The 26,806-nt window shown below is 32.9% G+C and overlaps 2 protein-coding genes and 1 pseudogene across 2 annotated transcripts; 2 read left to right on the top strand and 1 right to left on the bottom strand.

The window, feature by feature from the left end:
- Nucleotides 1-3,426: 3,426 nt before the first annotated feature.
- Nucleotides 3,427-6,720, bottom strand: LOC131615556 (protein COP1 SUPPRESSOR 2-like). The gene is made up of 6 exons (XM_058886745.1): nucleotides 6,563-6,720; nucleotides 6,253-6,477; nucleotides 6,030-6,153; nucleotides 5,396-5,469; nucleotides 4,808-4,968; nucleotides 3,427-3,782 (listed from the first exon to the last, which is right to left on the bottom strand). The coding sequence occupies exons 1-6, from the start codon at nucleotides 6,685-6,687 to the stop codon at nucleotides 3,616-3,618; spliced, it is 876 nt and encodes a 291-aa protein (XP_058742728.1). The 5' UTR covers nucleotides 6,688-6,720; the 3' UTR covers nucleotides 3,427-3,615.
- Nucleotides 6,721-10,420: 3,700 nt separating this feature from the next.
- LOC131643996 (alcohol dehydrogenase 1-like) lies at nucleotides 10,421-12,168 on the top strand (annotated as a pseudogene).
- A 10,353-nt stretch (nucleotides 12,169-22,521) lies between these two features.
- Nucleotides 22,522-26,034, top strand: LOC131643994 (uncharacterized). The gene is made up of 5 exons (XM_058914368.1): nucleotides 22,522-22,762; nucleotides 23,727-24,199; nucleotides 24,590-24,673; nucleotides 24,764-24,853; nucleotides 25,484-26,034. Exons 2-5 carry the CDS (start codon nucleotides 23,795-23,797, stop codon nucleotides 25,748-25,750), a joined length of 846 nt encoding a protein of 281 aa, XP_058770351.1. The 5' UTR covers nucleotides 22,522-22,762; nucleotides 23,727-23,794; the 3' UTR covers nucleotides 25,751-26,034.
- The last annotated feature ends 772 nt before the right edge of the window (nucleotides 26,035-26,806 follow it).

The raw sequence follows: 26,806 nt of genomic DNA, 5'->3' as shown, positions 1-26,806 counted from the left end.
TTATTAATAAAGTATTAAATATTGATATTTGAAATAGTAAATAGTTGAAATATTAATTAGTTGAAAATTTAATAGAATAAGTATTTAATAAATTAAATAGTTGAAATATAAAGCCTTGAAATATTAATAGTAGAAATATTATTAAATAATTATTTAATATATAATAGTTGAAATCATTAATAAAATATTAAATAATATTAATATCATAAAAATTAATTTATTAAATAATATTCAAATATTATTTAATAATATTTTTATTTACCCTAAACTATTTAATTATTTTTATTTAATCTTTAATAAACTATTAATAGTTGAAGTTTTAACTATTAGTAAATGTTCAAGCATATATGCAGTATATAATATTGTTGCAATGGTAGAACACAAATGAAAGTTTGGCCTAGTGAAAAGATAGTACTATATTATAGGGTTAATACCTATTTTCACCCCTGCCATATGGGGTTGGTTTGAAAAATCCCCCTGCAAAAAAAATAGTTGCAAGAATTCCCCTAACCATTGAAGATTCTCTCGTTTTAAACCTTGTAAACTTTTTACTTTTAAAACCAACCTTGCCACTTGAAGGACTCTATCATTTTGAACCCTGTAAATTATTTTTTTTAGCAAAACCAACATTGTCCGTCATATTCCAGAGGGTTTAAAATGACATAATCTACAAGATTATAGGGTTTAAAATGATCGAATCTTCAAAGGGCAAGGTTAGTTTTAAAAACAAATTTTTTACAAGGTTTAAAACGAGAGAATCTTCAAATGTTAGGGGAATTATTGCAACATTTTTTTTGGCAGGGGGTTTTTTCAAACCAACCCCATATGGCAGGGGTGAAAATAGGTATTAACCCTATATTATATAAATATAAGGGTCTTGAGTTCGACTCTTGTTAGAACCGAAGTGTTCTTGGAAAGCTTTCAATACAAGGAGGAATCTCTAAAAAAAGAATCTAATTAGCGACGAGATTTTCACGTCAAAATAATTTTTTTGCGACATGACTGAACACGCAGCAGGGGAGCGTGTGGCAACTTATTTGCGACGTGAAATCAATGTCACAAATTTGTGACGTGAAAATCACGTCGCAACCTTCTGCACATATATCAAGTATATTACAGTAATAGCAAGCATGGTAGAAGAGGAGTCAGAAAACATAGGAAATTCGCGATGTGAGTCTTGATCCAAACAGCTACCTTTTTTGCATTGATGCAGCAATAGACTCGACCTTGATTGTAGAATCAATAATTATACCATGCTTTGAACTTTTACAACTCACAACGCCACCAAATAAGCAAAAACCATGACCATATTGAGATCTAAAGTCATCCTTAATTATGTGCAAGTTAGCATCAGTGTATCCAATTACAGCGAGCTTTTCCTGGCCTCCATATATCAAGAATGAGTATTTCACACTGGATGATGTGTCATGCTTGCTACATCTTCCGATTAGGGAAAGATTATTAAGCCACTCCAAAATGACCAAATGTGATACACTGAAGATGATGGTGAACTATTTGGGAGTTGAGTCAAAGGATGCTCTGAAGGAGATAGAAGACACCAAAGAGTGTAATTCTAGATTTGGATTTCTAGAGAATTTGTACGCACGCCACCTGGCTGTGGCACTGCATGCCGATGGTGATGATGAACAGGTAATGTATCATATAGCATGTGCATTAAGGTCATACCTCATGTACTTAGTTGGGACGTCCGTATTTGTGGACAAGAGTGCATGTTACGTATATGTGATTTACCTTAGATACTTCACTAACTTGGAGCAGATTCATGAGCACAAATGGGGCCGCTTTTTCAGTTTACCTGTACTCCAAGTTAGTTGAAGACTATCTTTGAAAAACCAAATAAATGACAGCTAATTGCACGTTGTTGACGGTAATATATGTGCATCATTTACTGTTTATGTTTCGTTTTTATGACACTTGTACTACGCTATTACGAATAAATCATTTCTACCATTTTCAGACATGTATCCTCCAACACTTCCCATACATCTCCGACTGGTCATTTCTTGATGGATACATTGAGGATCAGTCGCGTGTTTGTACATTCATCCTACTCGTAGGGAATCATTCGATCGAGCCCTTTAGAATGTTTCTTGACCGCACAATGGTAAATGATATACGCTTTTGGTCGTACGACGATCACCGTCAGACGCGTCTCTTGGATGACATAGCCTTTTACTCTAGATGGTTGATTTGTGGATCACGTCTGATGTATCCACTTCTTCTTGAGTGAGTCATGCTCCAGTCTGGGTATATGCAAGTTATTCCAAAAGAATCTTTCGTGTTTGCTCCTCCGTTTATGACCCGCAGAGATGTAGATGCCATGTATGATGATATCCTTAATCATATGGTACTCGCTGGAGCACGGGGTGTCATAGCTCCTAGCAAATGGAGCACTTCATTCAACTACATCCAATGATGTTTTAGAGTGCCATATCCTTACATGACACCAGATACTCAGGGAAATTCATAGAGGCCGACTCATCAGAAGATATTAGAGGAGGAGCGGACTAGGGCATATCATGTCGTTGATGTGTTACACGATGTCGTCGTATTATGTATCTTGCGCAAGCGGGTACAATAGGATAATAGTTGTATTATGGATTATGAATTGTATTATCGTTTATAATTTACTATTTTAACATTATCATGAATTTTGAATTGATTCTAATATATGGCATTTCCATCCTTTAACATCAACGTATGTTTTAATTGATGAAAAAACTTATTATGATAATATAGTTATAATACATGGTCTATTACATCAGTGTATTTTTTAAAAAGATGTCAAAATTTACTATTTGTAGGGTAAATACAAAAGTATATTCGTATTTTGATAAAAGATGCATCCGTATTCACCCAATATATAGTGAATTTTGACTTTTTTTAAAAAAATATACACTAAGATACGGAGATGTATCTCCAAACTAAATTATGACAAAATGAGTTACGAATGAATGAGATGCATATAAAGTTATTATGAAGGTGCATCGCCTACCTATTTTTTATAGGTGTCCCTTATTTTTTTAATGAATTCTTGATAGATATGTCCCTTATTTTTTAATGAATTCTTGATAGATATGTCTTATTTACGAATGGATTCGGTATATATGGGTGCGTCCAAAAATATACTTCAGATTAGGATGGCCAATGGGCAATTTTGAAATTTGGTGCTTCTCCACCTTTAATCCCAACTAGTGAAGCTAGCCCTGTTAGTGCATATTGAAATGTTATTTATTGAAGGATGGTATAGAGGTTTTTGTTTTATGTCAAGTACTATTTGAAGAAAGAAATAGAATATATATATATATATATATATATGTAATGTAAGCCGTGTATAAAATTCATAACAACTTTTTCTGATAAACTAACATTTTGGTATAATAATATAGTACTATCTTGAGTCACTGAGGCAAAGCAAATGGCAGAGTAAGCCTAAAAAAAACAACTGTTTAATGAAACAAAATCTGAATATCATCTCAGTACATGAAGATTGCCTAATAATAAAGCACAGTTACCATTCTACCCATTACAACAAGTTCATACAATATCTTTCACAGATCGATGTAAATTAAGCCCGCTAACATCACATTAATGTCATCTCCGGACACGATGACGTTCTCGTTTCTTGAAACGCTCTAACATGAACTGGTCAGTTGCAGCTTGCCTCTGTATTGCTCCAGCAGCATCACTGCCGGCATCATTTTGTTTGGATGCAGAACTATCATCCTGTAGACTTCTTTCTTTGTACAACTCGGGATGTTCTGCAAATTAGTTAGCTTTTCTTGTCAGTAATTGATATAGTTTAAAACAAGAGCAAAACATCAAAAGTCATTTATCTAAGAGAAGCAAAGGCAGCAAAATAAATTCATTAATAACTAAATCAGGCTGACAATGATATAGAATCTAGAAGCATACATGTAAATATGCATACATGTAGTTTATGTAGTGCACCATGCAAGACAATCCTTTACCGTTAAATCATAAAATGTCACCAAATGTAACAGTACAACCATCACAACATCAAATCCCTTCTCCTCCCCTTCCCCACCCTCCATGATCAGAAACATAAACTGCCATCTCCCTTCCTCCTCCTCTCTCTCTCACTACCCCACCATATCATATGTTTCCCTTCTCAATCCCAATCACTCTTTGCTCCATTATCTCATTCAGCTCAAGAACCTCAAGTCATCATTCAGGACAAAACCATCTCATAGTTCTTCCCCATATGGTTTTGACCGCAACTTGGAATTTTTAGGAGGAAATATTGAAATCATTCTACTAACAAATATTAAACAACAAACCTACTAATCAAGAAATTGATGGACTTGTTAAGGCCTTTGATATTGTAAGCAAGTAGAACGGAAACCTACTAACTAAAGCCTTATATGTTCACTATTTTTATTTTATTTTTCAGTTTTGAAATTTACTTGCATAAGAAAAAAGTCCCGCACTTCAGTAATTTTTGGAAAAAAAATAGCATACCCATTTGAAAATTAAAGAGCAAACTTCAAACTTGATGTTGGGTGACATGCCATTGTGTGTAGAAATTAGGAAAAAATACGAAGAAGAGGATTGATGAAGAAGATGAGATGAGAGGGGAGGGGAAGGCATTGATGAGAAAGAGGGAGCTGGAGGAAAATATACCGTGTGCAGAGTCCACCATAATATCTAAAGGATTTGATCAATCTAATGGTACATAAAAGTAGTGTATCTGCACAACCTATACTACTATGGCATGCTTGAATTGGCCTGTAATCAATAATGAAAGAATCAAGGAAAATGTTACCTCTTCTAAGTTTTTCAGCATAATCCCTGCCCCGCTGAAAATAATCAGCACTGTAACTTGATGGAATGCTGAAATCTGACTTTGCCCGACCTACCATAAGCCTCTTTTCCTGCAAAAGCTTTTTGGCAGCTTCTGTTTCTTCAATATTTTTTAATTTATATCTGCAAACAAAGAAACAAACCCATTAAGACACAGCACCTATTTTTCTTGCTCAATAAGTTCATTTGTAAAGAAACATTAAACAAAGACCACAGAGTACTACTCGCAACAAATAAGAAAAGAGAAACCACGATACTTAAAAAAGCAAGAAACCAATGTTAAGATGAATCATCTGGATTATATCATTGAGATTGAGAAAAGGATTTTTCAACTGAAAAGCGAAAGTCATTTCATTTCTAGTTGCTTGTTCCCAACAATAGGCACCAAGTAACCCTAGATAAACTTATCACCCCACTAAACAGATTATCAACAAATAACTTGAAATAATGCAACAAAAAAAAAATACTTCTAGATTATTAAATACTTCTACAAACAAATCAAACAGAAGATATGCACATGGACCACGGAAACAAATATGAGAAAGCATACTCTATTGGAAGCTGAATCTCAGCAATACCAGTGGTCCACTGTGTAGAGCTTTCTTCGGAATTTCGCTTTTTTACCTGCCAAGACACCAGAATTATAAAACAAGAAAAGCAGTGCAAATTTAGAATCTTTTTAGATAAACTTCTCATAATTAGCTTGTAATATAATAACAATAGCTACTTAATAAGTTTAAATTAGCTAGTGCATATCAGTTGTTTCAAAAACCCTCTCATTTAACTTCTTCTACATAAACATTTATAAGCTTATAAAGACTACTATTTCACATCCAATATCAACAACAACCAAGTCTTATTCCACTAAGTGGGGTCGGCTACATGGATCAACTTCCCCTATAATATTCTATCCAGGATCATGCTTCTATCCAAATCGTTAATCTCGAGATCTTTCTTAATAACTTCTGTTATAGTTTTTCTAGGTCTTCAACTACCTCTATCTGTTTAACTTCTCTCTATTTTATCTACTTTCTTTACCACAGAATCTCCGGGTCTTCTCTCAACTATTTCACATCCATTAACTTCAATTAACTAAGAAACTCCTATAAACCAGACATTAATCTCAACTACACATAATAGTATATCAGCTACTAGAAACTAAAAAAAAATGAAAAAATGTTTACTTTAAGATGGTCAGGGATTGTATATAGTTCATCTTCAGCACGTTTCAACTCGTTCTCCACTTGATCTTCTTCATCAATATTTCTACCTCTCTTCTTCGCTAATTCCTGCTCAATATACTTAACCCTGCCCATTCGTTCATTCATATAAACACATATATCAATATTTATTCAAAATCAACATCTTCAAAAACTCAAATTCAATAACCTCAGCAAAAACACATACATATTGGGATCTTCATCCATAACAGCAGTTTCTTGAGCAAACGTGTCTTGAAGAACAAGATCATCCTTGTCACCGCCATCGCCGCCGCCGTCGTTTTTTTCAACTGCTTTAGCAGCTGAACCGCCGGAAATACCGGGATTAGATTGCTGCAAAGTAAGGTTTGCAGGAATTCCTGATTTCCTTTCTCTCTGCTTCTGGAGAAGCTTGATCTCTTCCAATGCCAATCTGTTGCGTCAATTTTGTTAATCATTGGTGAAACGAAAACCCTAATATGAAATTAGTTTGGGGTGAAATAAGAGAAGAGAGGAACCTTCTTTCGTGTTCGTCGTCGGAATCGTTGTTTGATTGGGATTGTGGGAGTTGGTCATGTTCTTCGGTTGGGTTTCTCTTTCGGTAGTTTTTCCTTCGCGGCTTCTCTTGTTTCGAATTTTCCATTATTTTCTTCTTCTTCTCTGGTAAATCATCGTATGCTGTTATTTATTTATTTATTTTGGATACAATATACCCTTATCTTATTTTATTTATTTATTTGCTAAAGTATACTTTTTGATATAATAATTAAAAATATTATTATTACTATTTACTATTATTATTTAAAAATATTTATTGAAATTGTCAAACTTAATATATATATTAATGACAAATTATGTATAATTTTTTAAAGATAAAATAGTAATACTAATTATTTATTTAATATAATAGTAATATTTTTATAAAAAAAATTATTCAGGGTCTTTGGGGTACTCTTTAAGTGATAAAAGTGGTAAGTTTTATTAAAAACTTTAATACATATTGAAAATTGAAATATTAACTTTTATAAAAAAAAAAATTATTTAGTATGTTTAAAGAGTGTGCTAAGGATAACAATTAACTTTGAAAAACATAAGTGTTATCATTCTACTTTCTTTTTTATTTTTCTTAGTTTCATATCATAACTAGATTAGTAACTAATATCATCATATTAGTTCAAAAATATTAGCTAAGTTAGATTCAAGTATCCGATTTTTCTCAACACGTTATTAGCACGATCGTTTTTATAAAAAAAATTTACTACATTATATATATATATATATATATATATATATATATATATATATATATATATATATATATATATATATTCTATATTTACTTCTTTAATCTTATTATTATTTTTATTATTATTTGTCCCGGATATATAAAATTTTCAACCAATCAAGTGATGTATAACTCGAGTGACTATTATCCTTATTATTACTTTACTCCTTGTTATAGAAAACTGGTAACTTGTCAAGTGCTCTATAATAAGTGTGACTATTTTTATTATTAATTGTGTAGGGATATTATATTTAGTGGGGGTTTAAAATCTCATATGCAGTTACTAACTTTTATATTTAGTGGAGGTTTAAAACTCCATATACAAATACTAACTTTTATATATATTGGAGGTCTAAATTCTCATATGTATAAACTATTTTTTATTATATGTGTTCATTTACTTTATGTTATATCTTATAATTATCTCTAATATTTATAACAGCTAGATGATGTTTAACACAATTAAAATTTGGCTAGATATTTTTTATCACACTGAAATTCTCTTAAAAATCGAAAAGTATTTGGCCCTATTATGGCTATTCCGAAATATGTGAAACCAGTTGGGTATAAATAGATTTTTGTAAGAAAACAAAATGAGAAAAATGAGATTGTCAAATACAAAGTTCGTCTTGTTGCACAAGATTTTTACCAAAGACTAGAAATTGATTATGAGGTAACATATTTTCTTGTTATGGATGTCATTACTTTTTGCTGTTTAATTGGTTCAGTATTTAACAATCTTGATATGTATCTTATGAATGTTGTTACTACTTGTTTATATGGATAATTTGAGATATATATATATATATGAAAATCCTAGAATTTAAAATGTCCGGTATATCAAAACCTAGATAAATGTATGCAATTAAGGGTATGTTTGGTTGAGAGTAGATGGAGAGAAGGGGAGGGGAGGGGAGGGGATATTTATAACTATATGTGTTTGGTTCATTTTTTATAAGGAGAGGGGAGCAAAATCCCTCCTAAACTCACTTTTTGCTCCCCTTCAGATTTGAGGGATTTGGAGGGGAGGGAAGATTCATTCATCATAATTTTATTATTTTCCCTATTTTATCCTCAATTATTTTTTTAATTCTAAGATTGTCCTTATTGAATTATTAAAGACTATATTTTTTTTCTTTGTGTTATTTTACGTTTTATTTTTCTTATATTGTGCGGTTGCTATTTGTGCGTTGTTGCTTAGGTGAATTTTTTTCTTTTTAATTTATTAAATTTTCCTTTTTGATATTATCTTATTTTTTATAATAATAACATACTTATATCAATTCTTATTTAAATCAATTTTTATTTATAATATATAATTGTAATAGGTTTTTTTACTATACTTATCAATAATAATATCAATATGCAAATATAGTATAATTAGAGTAAATAAAGATTTTAAGTCAAATGTTATTTGTTCAATTTTTTTAACATTCTAACATTATTTTATCTATTTTTAATTATAGAAATTATTTTATTGGGTTAGATGAATCATCAAGATCAGATAATGGTTTGATTTACATTGAATATATATAGTTCAACTAATGTGTGTTGTTGTTTACTGTTATAGTATGGTTTATGAATGAACAAGTTTTTATTTGGTGAAATTTACTAAATACTATTGTTATTTACACTACTAGAAATTTGGCCTACGGCCACGCTAAAATTGTCCACAGCTCAGAAACTGTGGCCACATATATGATTTGGCCAGGATTTTCAAAGCGTAAAATTATGTTATAAAGTATTGAATCCGGAATGCGAAACTGTGGCCTTTCCTTCAATTGCCACGGTTAGACAACTGCAGATATTTTTAGCCGCAAAAGGAAAACCGCGACCTTATAATTTTGACTACAAACTATAGCTCAAGCCTAAAAAATTGTACCCCGCCAGATTTTCCCTCTTTTCGTTTCCCTCAAACTTTTGGTTTCCCTCCTTTTATTATTATTATTATTATTATTATTATTATTATTATTATTATTATTATTATTGTTACTATTATTATTATATTAAAAATTAAATAAAAACTAATTAATTAAAATAAAAGAAGAGACCCAAGTATAACTTCAAGCAAAGAAAAGGAAACCAAAATCTAGCGTAAAACCCTAATCCCAATCGTTCAACCTTCAAACAAACCTGGAAACAAAATCCAACATTCTTCGATTCCATTATCGCCAAAACCTAGACTTGTGAGATTTAACTCCTTTTCCTCCAAATCGAATCGTAACCTTAGACCCTCATTCATCATTGGAGGCGAAGAACGAGCAAGTTGCAGAGTTTTGGTGTGCGAAGTCTAATCGAGGTAGCAAATTCAATTCAAGCAACACAGTCTCCATTTCTCACTCTCTCGTAGCTTAAAATTGGAGGGAACAAGCGAAAAGAAAAGCCGAAGCGCATGGCGGTTCCGGCCAATCCAGTCGTCGAAGAAGAAGAAAAGCACGAAGGTCCCACACATCATCCTACTACACCGTCACGCGAGGTTACCATCAAAGCCTCTGCTTAATTTCAAACTCTAGTTTCGTTTCATTGTTATAACCTACGAATCCATCTTTATTTCAGTAACCGCAACTAACAATTATCTCCATTACTTTTAAATAAGTGCTTCTGGTAACTGCAAATCGAAACACGATTGCAATATTTGGCGCTTTTTTATTTGTTGAAATTCTTATTGGGTGATTGTTTTGAAATTGCTGATGCAGTAATGTTTTGAAATTATTAACCTAATTTCAGTGATAAGCCTGTTGGATTGGGGGTTAGGTCAAGACGTTACACTTTGTTGGCGGAAGATGGGGTTGTTAAGCTTTTCAATTTGGAAGAAGGTGGTGCTCTTACTTTCAGTGGTGCTGATGATATCCTTGAAGTTCTCTGAAATTTTTGGGTTGTAACGTGAGTTTCGTGTTTCTTCAATCGGTTTAGGTTGATGCACTTTGATAGTTTTGGTTTGATTAATAATAACGTGGATTTGATTTAAATTAATTAGTGTTGTTTTATGTAATCTGGTGAGGTTCTTCGCCTTGCAAGTGAAATACGTGGAGAAGTTCACGTCCATGACGAGGTTTTGCACGCTACAACTCTGCAGCTACCTGAGGTAAATGAAGCTAATTTATTTCTCGATATTGTTATAGCCTTTACTTAATGAGAGACTTAAAGTGTGTTCTGTTTTGGTTGTTAATCATATATTCGAACATGATCGTTGTCATCTGTTAATCATGTCGAAGAACACTGATGGTCAGGTCATCAAGAGCAGAGGTAAACCATCTTCTTCTCTTTTCAAATTATGTTTTGCTCTTTTTCATTTTGTTTCTTAATGATCGCTCCACTGTGTTATACTTGCAGCTGCGGTTGCACGGGAGGCTGGGAAGCCGTTGGTGATTGAAGAAGTAGAGGTGGCGCCGCCACAGACCGGTGAAGTTCGTCTCAAGATACTCATGTTATAGACAATTGTTGGGATGGTGTTAATATACTAGTATGAAAATGTAATCCGAACTCATGTTATAGACAATTGTTGGGATGGTGTTAATCAGGATTGTGGAGAGCGTAGGCGAGGGTGTTACACATCTAAAACCAGGGGATCATGCTTTTCCAGTATTAACAGGGGAGTGTGGGGAATGTCCACATTGTAAGTCAGAGGAGAGCAACATGTGTGATCTTCTTAGGAGCAACATTGACAGAGGTGTCATGCTCAATGACAACCAGTCCAGGTTCTCTATCAAGGGACAGCCTGTACATCATTTCGTCGGTACTTCTACATTTAGTGAATACACTGTGGTTCATGCTGGATGTGTTGCAAAGATCAACCCTGATGCACCACTTGACAAAGTTTGCATTCTCAGTTGTGGAATCTGCACTGGTATGTATATACAAGGTCCCTAACTTGAGATATTAGTACATAACTCTGCCATGTCTATGTTTTCTCAGTTTAATTTGCATTGATGCTGATGTAGGTCTTGGTGCTACTGTGAATGTTGCAAAACCTAAACCAGGATCTTCAGTTGCTATCTTTGGACTTGGAGTTGTTGGACTTGTTGTATGTTATCTCTTATACCTTTTACTATTTGTGTGTGTGCAGCTATGATTAGAAATGAAATGAAACAATATTAACTAATTTATGCTCTTCTCTTCGAACCATAATTTAGGATGCTGAAGGGGAAAGGATCTCTGGTGCATCGAGAATCATTGGAGTTGATTTAGTTTCCAGCCAATTTGAATTAGGTATAATGCTTTTAACTTCTCTGAAAACCTTGAAGATTTGGATCGACTAAAATTCAATGAATGTTCTTTGTTGATGACATTTCTCATTCTTTTCTCGTGGCAACTAAGAAGTTTGTGGTAAATGAGTCTTCTGTATGTTTGGTGTTGGTTTTTGAGTGCTTAGCTGATGTCATTTTAAGCTTGAATCATAATTTTTCAGTGGACATGGCTACTAGTCTGCAGCTTCAATTCTGAAACAAGAAGCCAGACACATGTGTCTCATTATTTTTATTTATATACTTGTCTTCTAATGCAAAGCTTCAGCAGCAGAGATTCAACATGAGATCTGGAGGGTTACCAGAGCTATACAAAGATTAACAAGAGTAGCAGTTAACAAGGTTTGCGTAATGGCTTTTGTGATTAATGCTTTTCAACTTTATAGATTAGTGTTAATCAATTAGGCATTAATTGATATTTTATTATTACAATACAATACAAGTTATGTGAACTGAGTTGGCTCTCTATTACTAACATTGTGTTTAAAATTCAGGTAATTGGAAAATAAGAATTGCTAAGCACATTCTGAAGAAGATGTTAAGCATGTACATATTGTTCTGTTGCTGTTTTGATATATGAATTTTTTTTTTCAAATATCACTTCTCACTTAAAATTTATTATTATAGACCATGAATTGAATAGTGATGATCTAGATGAAGCAGTAGAATGGCTGCCATTGCCTCTTTCAGATTTTAGATTGCTTGTTAATGAAATCATGTTTATATGTGAGAAGAATCTTCTGCATTTGGTCCCTGTAGAATTCCTTGTTAGACTGCATTTGGTCCCTGTAGAACATGATATGTGAGAAATCATGTTTATATGTAAGTTCACGATTTGGATTGTGCGGGGCTTTTTCAACACCTTCACGCAACATATAAAGAGATTGCAGACAGCAGTGGTAAAGTTTGTTTACTTGCAGTATTATCTTGTTGAACCTATATTATGTGAACTTATATTCTCTTTCTTAAAAGTCCTATATGTTAATTATTAAGATTTAGCTATGGTATATTAAGTATAAACATAATTAGTACATGTACTGACATGATAAAAATATTTTATTTATTATTTTGTGTAACGATGATATTCAGTGGCCTAAGTTTATCATGTTTGATATGTTTCCAATATGATTTCAATTTGATACTTTTAAATATTAATTAGTCCTTCACAATTCACATTTTCAATTACTTAAATCACAAGGAGTACAAGCAAGGGTGGTGGTTTTTACCAAGTACAAATAATAATATTTATAAGGTTAAAATGGTAAATTGATTTTAAAATCTCCCCCCTCCCCTTGTGAACCAAACATACATGTTGTTAAAAAACCTTCCCTTCCCCTCTCCTCCCCTTCTTTGAATCAAATATATATTTTGCTAAATTGTCTTCCCCTCTATTAAATTCTCTCCCCTCCCCTCCCCTCTATTGAACCAAACAGACCCTAAGTTGCAAAGATCATTGTATGGGTTTAAACAATTTTGGTGCATATGATACAATAGGCTGAGAGAATATTTACTTAAAGAAAACTATGAGAAAAATAATATTTTCCCTTGTGTTTTTATAAGGAAAAACAATATCCAGATTTGTAATAATTGTTGTTTATGTTGATGATTTAATTATCACTAGGACTAATAAAGAAATAAGAGAAGCGATAAATTATTTAAAGAAAGAATTTGAAATAAAAGATCTAGGAAAAACTAAATTTTGCCTTAGTTTACAGATTGAGTATATTAAAAATGGTATATTGGTACATCAATCAAATTATACAAAAAGGGTATTGAAAAGGCTCAACATGGACAAGTAAAATCCTTTGAGTAGTCCAATGATGCGTAGAACACTTAATATTGAAAAGGATATCCTTTTAGGCCTAAGAAAAGTAATGAAGAGGATCTTGACTCAGAAGTGTCATTGGGGAAATCATGTATCTTGCTAACTATACAAGACCCGATATAGCTTTTGTAGTAAATTTACTAGCAAGATTCAATCCATATCCTACAAAAAGACATTGGAAAAGAATAAAGCATATATTTTGATATCTTCAAGGTACACATGATCTTGGTTTGTTTTATTCTAACAATACAAAACCAGTTTCGCTTGGTTATATAGATGCAGGATATTTGTCAGCTCCACGTAATGCTAAATCATAAACTATATATATATATATATATATATATATATATATATATATATATATATATATAGATATAGATATGGTAACACTACAATATCATGGAGATTGCAAAAGCAAACATTTATAGCAACTTCTTCAAATCATGTTGAAGTAATTTCTCTTCATGAAGCAAGCAAAGAATGTATATGGTTACATCGGTAACTCGACATATCCAAAGAGCCTTTGGTTTACCAATTGATAATAATCCAACAATTTTGTATGAAGATATTGTTACATGTGTTACCCAGATGAAGCAAGGTTACATAAAAAGTGACAGAATCAAACATATCTCTTCCAAGTTTTTCTCATTCACACAAGAACTTGAAAGAAGCAAAGAGGATGATATCCAGTATATTCGTTCAAGTGATGATGTGGCAGATCTCTTAACAATGGCACATCCTACACCAGTTTTCAAGAAGCATGTACAAAATATTGGAATGTGTCACCTTCGAGATCATTAAAGAAGAACTATATGTGTTCTGTTGAGGGAGAATATAATGTTGTACTCTTTTTCTCTAATTAAGGTTTTTATCCCAATGAGTTTTTCCTAATAAGGTTTGTAACGAGGCAACTTATATTCCCATAGGATTCTCCTTACAAGACTTCAATGGAGTGTCGTGATAGGTGTTTCAAAGGGGGGTGTTATAATAATTAAGAAAATTATTATTATTTAGAAATGTCTATCTAAATTGTTCAACTTAAAATAGTAATGACAAATTTTTAGTGATGTATAGTTTGTCAAATATATAATAGTAATACTAATTATTTACTTAGTATAATAGTAATATTTTTACTAGTATAAATACACCCCTTTGGTTCATGTAAATACACATCAATTTACTTGGAAAGACATAAATTTTACCATTCTACTTTATTCTTCATTTTCTCTTAGTTTGATATTATAACCTAATTAGTAACTAATATTATATATTAGTTCACAAATATTAGCTAAGTTGGATTCAAATATCTGACTTTTCTCAACATTTATATCTTTACATCATCTCTCAAATCTATGTTTAGAGTTTGGTCATTGCTAGATAATAATCTTAGGTCAAGAGTTTGAAAGATATTTCTCAATGTTGATTCAAACCATAATAAAACATGAAAACAAATATTAACATCTATATTGATTCATAACTAGTTCACATTACAAAGATTAAAAAAATACATACTACTATGGTGAAATACTTCCTATCCCAACAAGAAAGGGGGTTTACTTATCCATGATAAATAAATACAAAGATAAGAATGAAGATGAACAAACATCAAGCATGATTTCCTAACGATTGACGCGTACTCAGCTCCGAATCTTCAAGATGCATCCTCTCATGTTATTTTCTAAGCCTCATTCTCTCTCCAAAAAAGAATTATCTGTGTTCTGGGGTTCTTGGATGAGTTTTTGAGGTCCATGGCATAAAATAACAGCTAAAATCTATTTATAGAAAAACAGAAAATCGCATACCGCATTAAGCCCCAAAACTTGACGCTAACCGCGCTAGTCCCTGCCAGCGACATCTTTAAGCGTGCTACATTCACTAAACGCGATCTGGGCTAAGCACATAATTTTGGGTTTAGCTCCAACATTTTGCCTCTTTTTCTAAAAATACATGTTGAATCCATTTCTTTGCTTTTTGGAGCCCAAAGCTCCTCCATTGCATACAAACCTATAAAATGAAATGCAAAATATCAAACTAAATAATATTTACATAAAAGTTGAGGTTTTAACTATTGAAACCAGAGAATCAAGCTAATGAGTGTCATAAAATACTACTAATAATAACCAACATTTGGCACTTATCACCATGCTAACATCGTTTATCCAATGCTTCAAAATATAACTACTTGGAATTTCGCCAACATTTTTGGTTTGTAAAATCTTTATCCAATGCTTCAACGATAATTGACAACCTTTGTGTCAAGATCCACATAGACAATGAATATGTCCCGAGAGTTAAAACAATTTGATACCTCGTGAATTGATTAATCTTTGCAAGCTCATTATGTAACTTTCCAAAAATAGTTATTATATAAACCATTTTTGCATGCTCCTCAATTTTTTTTACTTAATATCAACAAGACGTGATCGATAACTTGTTTCAAAAAAAAATTTGTTTGTTTTTCATCGAGAATATCCATTACCTTTTCAAAATTCACTACAAAATCTTGTGATAGTTGAGGAGTTAGCTAAAGAATAAAAAATCATTAATGTTCTTGTTCCTTTATGCATTGTTCATCTCAACAAAATAAATATTTATATTATAAATAGGATATCCATGATTGTCCCATATTATACAAACCATTAAGCCATCACATGTTTCTAATTTTCTTCAAAATCTTCCACAAGCATAAATTTTGTGGTATATATGCCAATTTCACAAATGCACAATTTCAAATCATGTTTGAAACCTAAATTTTGTGGTATATATGCCAAAGCTTTTAAAAAAAACCTTTTAAGGATCTACCACAAGCATAATCGGTGACAAATATTTAGATATACCTTAGCTATTGTCATTTTCATTTCAAAAACTTTATGTGTTATTATTGACAGAATTAGCAAGGATGTCGATTAGGATGATCTTCAACATTTGTCTTGCGAATAAAATTTATTTCGATGTAGTTTACAATCCATTATACATGTGATTATCTATTCTATGATCTTCTCAGTGTGTAATAGCATGGTTTTTAATGCACATCATATCCAGGGCCGGCCTTCCCCAGGTGCAGCATGTGTTGCAGCACTGGACCTCAAATTTTGAGAAGCCCAATATTTTTAGTTTTAATTACAAAAATAGTAGATTTTACAGTTATTTTTTATAAAATAGGCGTAAAATTATAATTTATTTTCCAGCATCAATCATTTTATATCATTTTTTAAAAAACGCGTGTAAAATCATAATTTAAAAAATTGTATTTTCCTAAATTTAGTACTGTTTTTAAAATTTGAACGGGGTCTCCGGGCCGATTCGGCCGACCCTGATCATATCTAATGTAACAATTTTAATTTTACAAAAAGAAAGAAGTGATCTTTTACATCACAATCGAAAATTCTAAACAACTCAAAGTTTTTTTTTGTTGGGAAATTGTAGATGCATTATAGGTAAATTTGAAATAAGTTCAACCTGCCACGGACTAACTTTCAATAGGTTTTTCAAAATTCAAGGTTTATTTTAGTTAGGGGTGAGAATAAGCCACAACGAATAACATAGATATACGACTTAATGTACATAAATCTATTTAAATAAACATGAATAATAGTTTATTAATATTATTATTATATTAAATTTTGTATATTTATTTGAATTATAAATTTATATAATTTAAACTTACTAATCTACATTAAATTTTTGATATATTTAAAAGAATTACTATAAATTAGAATTGAAATATTTTATAGTAGATAGTTAAGTTTTATAAAACTTCAAGATAAATATAAAAATAAAGTTTAACTATCTTAAACAACTTATAAGAATAAAATGAAAACAACTTGTCATAATTTATTTTTATATATTCTTGCAAATAAATAGTTTTGCAAAATTTTATCATTGGATAAACTTACATATGTAAATGCAAACAAACTCATAGTTTCACTTATTTTTTAACTCGCTAATCTATTTAATGATAAGCCAAATTACATATTTAAATATATCAAAACGAAATAGATTTTTATGTAATCTAAAAGATAAATCAGACATTTGAAAAATGTTAGACTCATACATAAAATCAGTTCTATGACATGCTATAAGTCAGACCCAAATCTTAACCTTTTTATCAAACTATATCAAGATTTGATAAAGTTTAATTTGACATATTCTATTGTCACGTCTTTTTCCTCCAAGTCCATCCTATTATTACATGCAAGGACGATCATATCTTAGAGGAAAATATCATATTTGATCATTCTTGAATAACATAGTTTTAATATTTCTTCATATAAGGTAGAATTGGAAGACAAATTTGAATAAGTGAAAAGAAAAATTGTCAACAATGATAATTAGGGGTGGGAATAAGGAAAACCAATTAATAGAGGTCTACAGCCTAACCTACACAGGTTAAGGTCAGGCTAGATTTTTTTTTAAGTAGAAAAGGCCTAGGCTTTTTTATAAGTCTATTTAGTTAAATAGACTAGGCCACGGGCCATAAGAAAAGCTTTTTAAGCCTATTAGACTGGTCTATTTAAATAAAGGGTTATATAACTTTTACCCCCTGCCATATAGGCGCCCCTTAAAAAAAATTAAGCTGACCTTAACAAATAAAGATTCCATCATTAAAGCCCTTGTTCCATTTTTTTGGCCAAGATTCTTAGAATCTTGCCTACGTGGACAAAAATAATATGCTGACTGTGTATTTACTGCACACGTGACATTTTTAAATATTTTTTTACTTTAATTTATTTCAACATGGAAATTCGTATATTAACGTATAATTAATATATTAACGTTATTTTTTTAATTATATTGTTAACGTTATTAAATTATATTTTATTTTAAATAATTATATAATAACTAGTTATGTGTAACTATGTATAGTATATATTGTAAAAATAAATTTAAAAAAAATAATTTTTTTTTAAAAAAATTTGAAAAAAAAAGCTTTTTAAAAAAAAATGAATTTCCACGTGGAAATAAAAAATAAAAAAATGTCACGTGTGCAGCAAATACTTATTCAGCACATTATTTTTGTCCAAGTAGGCAAGATTCTAAGAATCTTGGCCAAAAATATGGAACATGGGCTTTAATGATGGAATCTTTATTTGTTAAGGTCTGCTTTAAATTTTTTTTTAAGGGGGGTAAACCAAAATACGCCTATAAGGCAGGGGGTAAAAGTCATTTAACCCTTAAATAAATATGAAGAAATTTACTATTTTTTATATTTTATTTTTTTTATATATAAAAATACAAAATTAAAGCTTAGTTATCTTGAAAATTTTGTGAAAATAAGTTGAAAATATCTAATCAACAATGTCATAAGTTATTTTCCTAAGTTCTCTTGAACAAATAATCTCAAAAAACTTATATTAATTTGAAGGCTCAAATAAGTCAATACAAACAAACATTTAATCTCATTGTACTTTTGTTTCTCTTGCCTATTTAAATATTAGTTGAATTGTTTATTTACGTATGTTCAAATAAAATAGGTTTTTTAAGCAGATTAATAAGCTAATCAGGCTTTCGAAAAGGTCAGACTTAGACAAAAAAATAAACCTATGACAGGCCACAAGCCAGACTTGGGCTTTGAATTTTTTAAGAGGTCGGGTTTAAGTTTGGCCAAACTTAACTCGGCATAGCCTATTCTCACCCCTAATAATGTTTCATTTCACAACATTGCAAAAATTAAAGTTTACAAGGATGAAATAAATTTTTATGATACTCCTAATTCCTAATTGCTTTTGTTTTTTTATAAATAAATTAATTATTATTTTTTGGTTAAATTAAATTAAATAATTTTTTGGCTAAATTTAAACTAAAATTTGTAATACAACTAATTAAATGAAAAAATATGACTTAACTTATACATTATAAACTACCTTCTATTTTTATATATCACACTAGCAAAAACTAAATATTTTAAACCATTCTTATGTGATGAAAAATGAAATTAAAAATATCTTAAAATTATAAATTAAATATTTTTTTAATATATAGAGTTAACGTTGTCAATAATTTTTTTTACATTATCTTACCCCACCTCTTAGGTCTCTCTCGCACTATGCGAGTTCCCTAAAATGTTCTTCCGCTTTCGTAGATGTACCTCCGTAGATGTAGATGTACATACGGAATGTTCTGTAGCTGCATTTACGGAAGCATTTAATGTTATATTCGCGCCAGACTCTTCTCCTCCTTCATTCTTCACTTTTCTCATTTCCAAACACTCAAACTCACCAAACCTTAAAAATCAAACTTCCACAAAACTTGTTTTCTTTCTCTCGAGTTCGGCCGATAACGTTAATATCAACTATAAACACATTCCAACAACTTCAAAACTTAATTTAATCAGTAAGTTTTTGAGTTATTTTAGAGTATTTGTAATAGAGTTAAAATTCAATTCGTAGGTGTATAAATGATTGGATAGTTTTAGAAATATAGTTTAGAGACAATGTAGGTAGTATCACAACATAGGAGGACTGCACAACATGCATCTGTGCGGCGTGAACGGATGCAGGTAGTATCACATGTCATTGATGGAGTTGTCGTTCTAGCAAGGCCTTCTCCTTCCGTTCTAGTTGAGGGGCCTTCTCCATCCGTTTCAGTTGAGAGGTCTTCTCCATCTACTACTTCATCATGAAGGCTTCGGGATGATGCTGAGGGTTCCTCACAGATGATCTCCGCCCGCAGACGTCGACAAGGCAGTTCTTCTACTCATGTGCATGTGCCTGTGACGACTGATGCAAGATCTCCGCTGCCACCTCCTGAGTTGCACAAGGATGATGAAGTGTCGAAGCTTGTCTGGCACCCGGGGGATCCTATAGATGCATCCCTGTTGACAGGGTATGCAGATCATTCAGCCAAGAATATCTGAGAGAGGGAGGTAAATTTTATTTGGTTATTACTTATTACATTTTTTCTTCAGTTTCTAATTAATTGTTTTTAACTTTGCTTATTAATAACAATGTTTTTTTGGAAAATTTTCAAGATAGGGAACCCCCGAAGTTATATAACCACAGTCGGAAGATTGTCGCTCTCGTGCAGCGTGACGAGGCGTAGTTCCAAGATGTCCTCAAAGCTTATGGGCTGAGGGAACTATGTCAGGTCGGGTTCCAGATGATACATAACGTAATGTTGATGACATTTGCAGAGAGGTGGCATCTAGAGACATCGTCATTTCATCTTCCTCACGGTGAGATCACCATAACTCTTGACGACATTGCATGCCTCCTACATATACCTCTCAGGAGTATCCTCCTTAGTCACGGTAGGCTGACGAAGGAGGAAGCGAGGGAGATGCTGATTGAGGAGTTGGGGGCTGATCTTGAGGACGCGCTTGAGGAGGTTGAAAGGACCCGCGGGGCGCACGTCAGGTTTCACTTCTTGAGACAATAGTACGATGTCGAGTTCCTCGCGGCACAGGCTGCTGCTGGTGACGATGATGAGGTGGATATACACAGGCAACAAGCGCTGAGATGTTACTTTCTATATTTGTTAGGCACTCAGCTGTTTGTGGACATGAGCTCGTCGTACACAGACATCGTTTATCTAACGTACTTATCGAATACCGCACATGTCCGGGAGTCGACTAGGGAGCGGCTACACTGGCGTACATTTACCACAGACTCGGAGAGGGATGCCTTTGGAAGGCAAGGACTCTGGCAGACAGATGTACTATTATAGTGGTAACAATATTATATCCTTCTACTTTTTCTCAAAGTTTGTTATATATTTGTGATAATATGTTTGATCCCCGTGTTTTATTTTTCAAGGCTGGATGTTACAATATTTCCCAGACATTATTGATTGTAAAGAGGTGCCAGATTACACTGAGGTCATGCCGCGTGCTAGAGCTTGCGTCCTCCTCAGAGGGAACCATGTGTCGGATCCTTACAAGCGTTGTCTTGACCGCATGGCCACTGAGGACGTCCGATATGATTGCTATGATGATCACCGTGAGATAGTGTTGTGGGATAACATCACCCTATATTTTGGATGGTTGGGTTCTAATTCGACTACTATTGTTCGTTATCTTTCGGAGCGCGTCATGCGTCAGTTTGGCTGCCAGCAGACGATACCTCTCCACCCTTCTGACTTCGCTCCTATCGCCATGATCTGTCGGCAGCTAGATGATGTCTTTGAAGACTGGGAGCATCACATGGTTTCTGACGAGGCTCAAGCGACCAGATCAGATGTAGACTAAAGCTGCGTCGACTGGTACATCACTTGGTACTATAGAGTGTCACACCCATACATGATTCCTATAACACCGGAATCACCGCCCAGACCAGCCCACGAGGAGATTTTGTGGACTCATCAGGCTCAGTTGGATCACACTCTAGATGTTCTACCTCAGTGTCGTCAGATAGATGACATGGGGAGGGCAGACATTGCAGATGATTTTTTTCATGAGGGGTCTGATGCCAGACGTGTAGTGGATGATATGATTAGGCTGGCAGAGGAGGCATTTTTGTACCATCGACATTGTGCCAGGACAGGTGGGACACTTAACGATAGAGGCAGAGTAGCCAGCAGACGCCGTGGTGGACGCAGAGGCAGAGGCGGGTTAGAGGCTGATAAGAGACGCAGGATGATGTCCGACACACACAGTAGTGATGCTTGTGATTTTTTTATATTTGTATTTTGATTTCATTTATGTACGTTACTTTGATTATGTATTCGACATGTTGGCCGACGATTTATACGATGTATTTTTTGTGTGTACTATTTACTATTGCCTTTAAATTGCATTACTTTAATTTACTATAATTTGATTTTTCCCTTTTTGTTATAAAATTTGAATTTTGCAGTGAAATGTATGTGATTTAAAAAGATAGCATAATGTTCCGTAGGTACATCTACAGAACACTATGTTATTAACGTTTCGTAGATGTACCTACAGAACAATTGCTGAACTGAAATAATTTGAATAAAGCCAACATTTACTATGTTTTTTAACGCTTTCGTATATGTACCTACAGAAAAAATAAATATTTTTAATAAAAAATACTTCAGAACGAACATCTACGAAAACAATGGACATAATTAAAATTTCGTCATAATTAAGAGGTATAATAAGATTTTCTCTCGTTTTTTTAGACATAAAAATTGGTATGAAAGTTGTGGTAAAAATATTTTTTCATTATTACCTTCTCTCACTCACTCTGATTTCTTTTTCATTTCTCACTCCAACATCCCGCTCCCTCATTTTCATCCCTATCACTGTCGCCACCGGTAGCCTCCCAGGCGACCGCGGAACATTCTTCTCCCCATCACCTTGCCGCCCAAAATACTGCCCCACCGCGCCGTCCAACACTCTCCTCCACCACAACAATCTTCCACATCACTGCGCCGCATCCAACATCCTCTCCTGAATCTACTGGTTAGTACACTATTGTTAGGGTTTTAGTCAAAAGGAATTTTGGGGTTTTAAATTAGGGTTTTCTGTCAAAAGGAATTTTGGGAGTTCTTTTCTTATTTGGATCCAGATAATCAATTCATGTGCTGCTTGCAAGGATATATTTCCCTAATTAAGGGTTTGTTGGTTTCAATATGTTGTTGTGGATGTTACTGAGATACCTTAAGAAAATGTGGTGAAGGAGTAACTATATTATATGCTGTCAAAGAGTTGTGTATGTTATCATCATGTGAATTTAGAGAACTGCATTTTAAAGGGTTTTATTTGACACTTAGATGTATGAAATTGCATTTCTTTGTAATGTGGATCAGAACTACGTGCTTCTGGTTATGAACCTCTTTATTTTTGAGATTGTGTTTCTGTGGCAGATGTGATATCACACTGAACAATGCCTTTCTTTGATGATTACCTGATCTCTAGATTATAACTTTGGAGCTGTTTTTTAATTTAGGGTTATTGGTTTTATTGTTGGTTGCACATTTTGGCATTTGAGTTTTGTATACAACACTCACTTCGTTTTATTGATTGGAAACTTGGATTTGAATTACACATGTGTTTGGTTCTCCGGTGTCGAAAATTGATTTTAGTAATTTAGTTTAAAGTGAGCTGAATGTTAAGTGATTTATGTTTGAATACATTCATATAAAAGTGAATTGAATAATAAATTTGATTATAAAAATCAATTTTAGAATCAAAAGCTACAAATTCTTGCTTCAAATAGTATCAATTCTAGATGCAAACTCAATTCTACTTTTAGAGGAACCTGGCAAGTCAAAAATCAATTCCACACCTTTAGAGTCACTTTTGGCTCCTTCAAAAGTGGAATCAAATATTGGAGTTGTAATTTTAATAAACTAATGTGTGGTTCATAATATAGGATTTTTGTAAACCTTTTTGTTTATGGTTTTCTATTTTTGTTGGTTTTAAGGTTTGAAGCTGGTACTGTCTTGAAGCAACACTTCCTCGTTGTTAGTAAAAGATTAGAATAGAAGAAAAATGCTAAGGAGAAGGCTTTCTGTTCTCTCGACTTCAATCATCCGAAGTTCGATTCACAACAAATCTGCTCTCGGATGTCCGTCCGTCCAATTTAATCCCTTGCAGCTCCCTCCTTACTCTTCCAACGTTGGTGCTACATTTAATCCCAATGCACGTTCAAATTTTCATGGTCTTAGAGCTTATAGTCTTCTGTGCTTGAATGATCTAAGAGGTAACGTTCCCCGAAAACAGAAGACAAGGAAAGGTCGTGGTATTGGGTCTGGAAAGGGCAAGACTGCTGGGAGGGGTCACAAGGGCCAGAGAGCCAGAAAAGGTTCAAAATTGGGTTTTGAAGGAGGCCAAACCCCTCTTCGTCGTAGGATGCCTAAACGTGGCTTCAAGAACCCATTTAGCCTCACTTTTCAGGTATATCTTTTCTTGATTATATATCTTTTTTTTTTAATGCTTTTTCTTTGTTTTTAACCCAAACTTTGACGTTTGCTGCATCGGGAAAAATGAAAATATGCCTTAGTATCTATTATTAGAGTTCATCACTTATAATTGTGGAATTCCGAATTCCTATACTTTTTAACATTGTAATACTGAGATTTATGGATGGTTACTTGTGAGCAACAATGCAATTCTCCATCTGACCTTTTTCAGAATTTCTTTTGCATATTTATTAAAACCAATAAAGTCTATTTGCCTGTTCTCCATCTGGACTTTCTCTGTTTGGTTGTGTATCCTTCCCCTTTATTCCTCAATCTATTAGTCAATTATATTGCTATACTCAATCTTTTTTATCTTCTTTTGCAGCCAATAGGTTTGGGAAAAATTGCAACGTTTATCAATGCAGGGAAAATAGATTCTTCTGAGCTGATTACAATGAAAACACTTAAGGTTTTTGTGACCACTTCCCCACTTAAAATAGATTTGTTTGTTTCATGTGCCCCCTCTCATTCTTTTGGTCATTATTATTACCATACATAGGATGCTGGGGTTCTCGGGAAGCAAATTAAAGATGGAGTAAGATTGATGGGGCGTGGTTCTGAGAAGATCCAATGGCCAATTCATCTTGAGGTATAAATTAAGTTGAAGGCTAATAAGCGTTTTTGAGCACCACAATAATGCTTTTTGATTCTTAAGTCTAAACTTCATAAATACTTTTTCAATTTTTTTTTGAACATTTTTCTGTTTAATATCATGAATTTAGCCACTGTTCGTTCATAAGCATCATAACTAATCACTTTTCTCACCTTTGTTAAATAATTATTTATGATTATTTGCATGATGGCTTGAGAGTCTGCACTCTCCTTTCTCTGTTGGCAAGCATAAACCATTAAAAATGGGGGCATCCATATTTTAACCTTGGCAACATAAATATTCTATAGTGTAAGGATAAAGAAAAAACTTATTAGCTTGAGATTTTTTGGAATTTGGATGTTTGTTATGAAGAGTTGGTACAGCTCATGTATCTTCAAAGTTTATAAGCTAATTTTCTCTTAGGTATTTTCCATTTTATACTTTGAAATAAACAATTAAATTCACATAGTTTTAGATTATGATTACATGTTACACATTTGTTTATCAATGGGATAAATAAATGCATAATTGGTGTTTTTTTAAAATTCTAAACATAAGTGTAGATTTTATATACTCAAACTTTTTAAGCATAAAATGGATGTTTTTTTTAACATTTTGGGTTTATAGGTAACAAGGGTTACTGTTAGGGCCAAGGAAGCAGTTGAAGCAGCTGGTGGGTCTGTCAGAAAGGTGTATTACAATAAGTTAGGTTTCCGGGCACTGTTGAAGCCCGAGTGGTTTGAGAAGAAGGGAAGATTGTTGCCTAAAGCAGCTAGACCTCCTCCAAAACAAAAGGATAAAGTTGATAGCATTGGACGACTACCTGCCCCGAAGAAGCCAATTCCATTTTTAGTTGAAGGAGGCAAGGATCTTCCAGTAGAGCAGCTAAGTTAAATAACTAACATGTTTACGTACCCTTTTTATGGAATTTGTAATTCTTTTTTTTCGTCAGCGGTTTGCTCAAAAGGGATTTTATGCAATCGCTCACGATGTCCCGGTAGTTCATTCCTAATAGTTAAATTGATTTCATTTGGGACAAATGAAATGAAGAAATCTTGTTTTTATATAATATTCTTAAGTCACTCAGCTGAGCAGATCTAAAATTTGAGTGTGCTGAGATGAGAGTATGGTGTTGGTCTCTTCAATAATGGAAAATTGCTAGAACTATTTCCTTTTTACCATTTCTGTTATGTTTCCATTTAAGCATTAATGCTTGTTTTCTAAGCTTTGGGTTTATTCTTGATTTATGCTTCGTCTTCATCCTTTCCCATAATGAAAAATGATCTCCATTTCTTTGACATTTATGCATTTCTGTGCTCGAAAACTAACCATGTTTGTTTTAGTAAAGGAAATAATGATGAGCTGAATTTAATATATCTTTACCAAACTTTATTAAGTAGGAATGTGCTTTGTCTACCCTTTATTGAGTTCGAATTTGAGGTGATATGATTGTTAGATGTCGCCCCTTCTTAAAGTGGCATGCATTCCCGGTGAGTCCCACTTTTTCTATAACAAATTTAGCAAGCCCAAATTTCTTTTCTATTGCAATGTAAATTCATTAGGGATAAAAGTTGCACCCGAGTGAAAATTACCTTTTGTTTCTGTTACTTTATTGAGCACCTAGATTCCATTTTGTTATATGAAATCTAGTGAGATGATAAAGTTTGAGTATGACATTTTGAATTGGAAGAAGCATTTTTGAAAGTATCTTAGATTCACCTTTGTACTATTTTGTGACTTAGGTCACAAATTAACCGAATTCATTTTCCTTTGTAGAAAGAATGACACTTAAGATGAATAAGAAAAAGTTGGTTGAGTTAGTTAAAGTCAAATCCAAAGGAAAGTCCTCGATAACATCAGGGATGGGTGAAGGAAAATCATGTAGTGTCTTCTGTCCTTGTGGAGAGACAAGGAATTGGCTATTCTTACCCAATTTAAGATGTGAACAAT

This window comes from Vicia villosa, linkage group LG1 (genome assembly GCF_029867415.1).
Source record: "Vicia villosa cultivar HV-30 ecotype Madison, WI linkage group LG1, Vvil1.0, whole genome shotgun sequence".
NCBI lineage: Eukaryota > Viridiplantae > Streptophyta > Magnoliopsida > Fabales > Fabaceae > Vicia > Vicia villosa.
The sequence above is the reverse complement of the archived record's forward strand: the minus strand, read 5'-3'. Positions and strand labels throughout refer to the sequence as shown.

Coding starts and splice junctions, on each gene's coding strand:
- LOC131615556 (XM_058886745.1), bottom strand. CDS start 6,687: ATGGAAAATTCGAAACAAGAGAAGCCGCGAAGGAAAAACTACCGAAAG. Junction 6,478..6,562: donor GACGACGAACACGAAAGAAG/GTTCCTCTCTTC, acceptor TTGACGCAACAG/ATTGGCATTGGAAGAGATCA. Junction 3,783..4,807: donor TGCTGAAAAACTTAGAAGAG/GTAACATTTTCC, acceptor ACTAATTTGCAG/AACATCCCGAGTTGTACAAA.
- LOC131643994 (XM_058914368.1), top strand. CDS start 23,795: ATGCTAAGGAGAAGGCTTTCTGTTCTCTCGACTTCAATCATCCGAAGT. Junction 24,200..24,589: donor CATTTAGCCTCACTTTTCAG/GTATATCTTTTC, acceptor CTTCTTTTGCAG/CCAATAGGTTTGGGAAAAAT. Junction 24,674..24,763: donor TTACAATGAAAACACTTAAG/GTTTTTGTGACC, acceptor TACCATACATAG/GATGCTGGGGTTCTCGGGAA.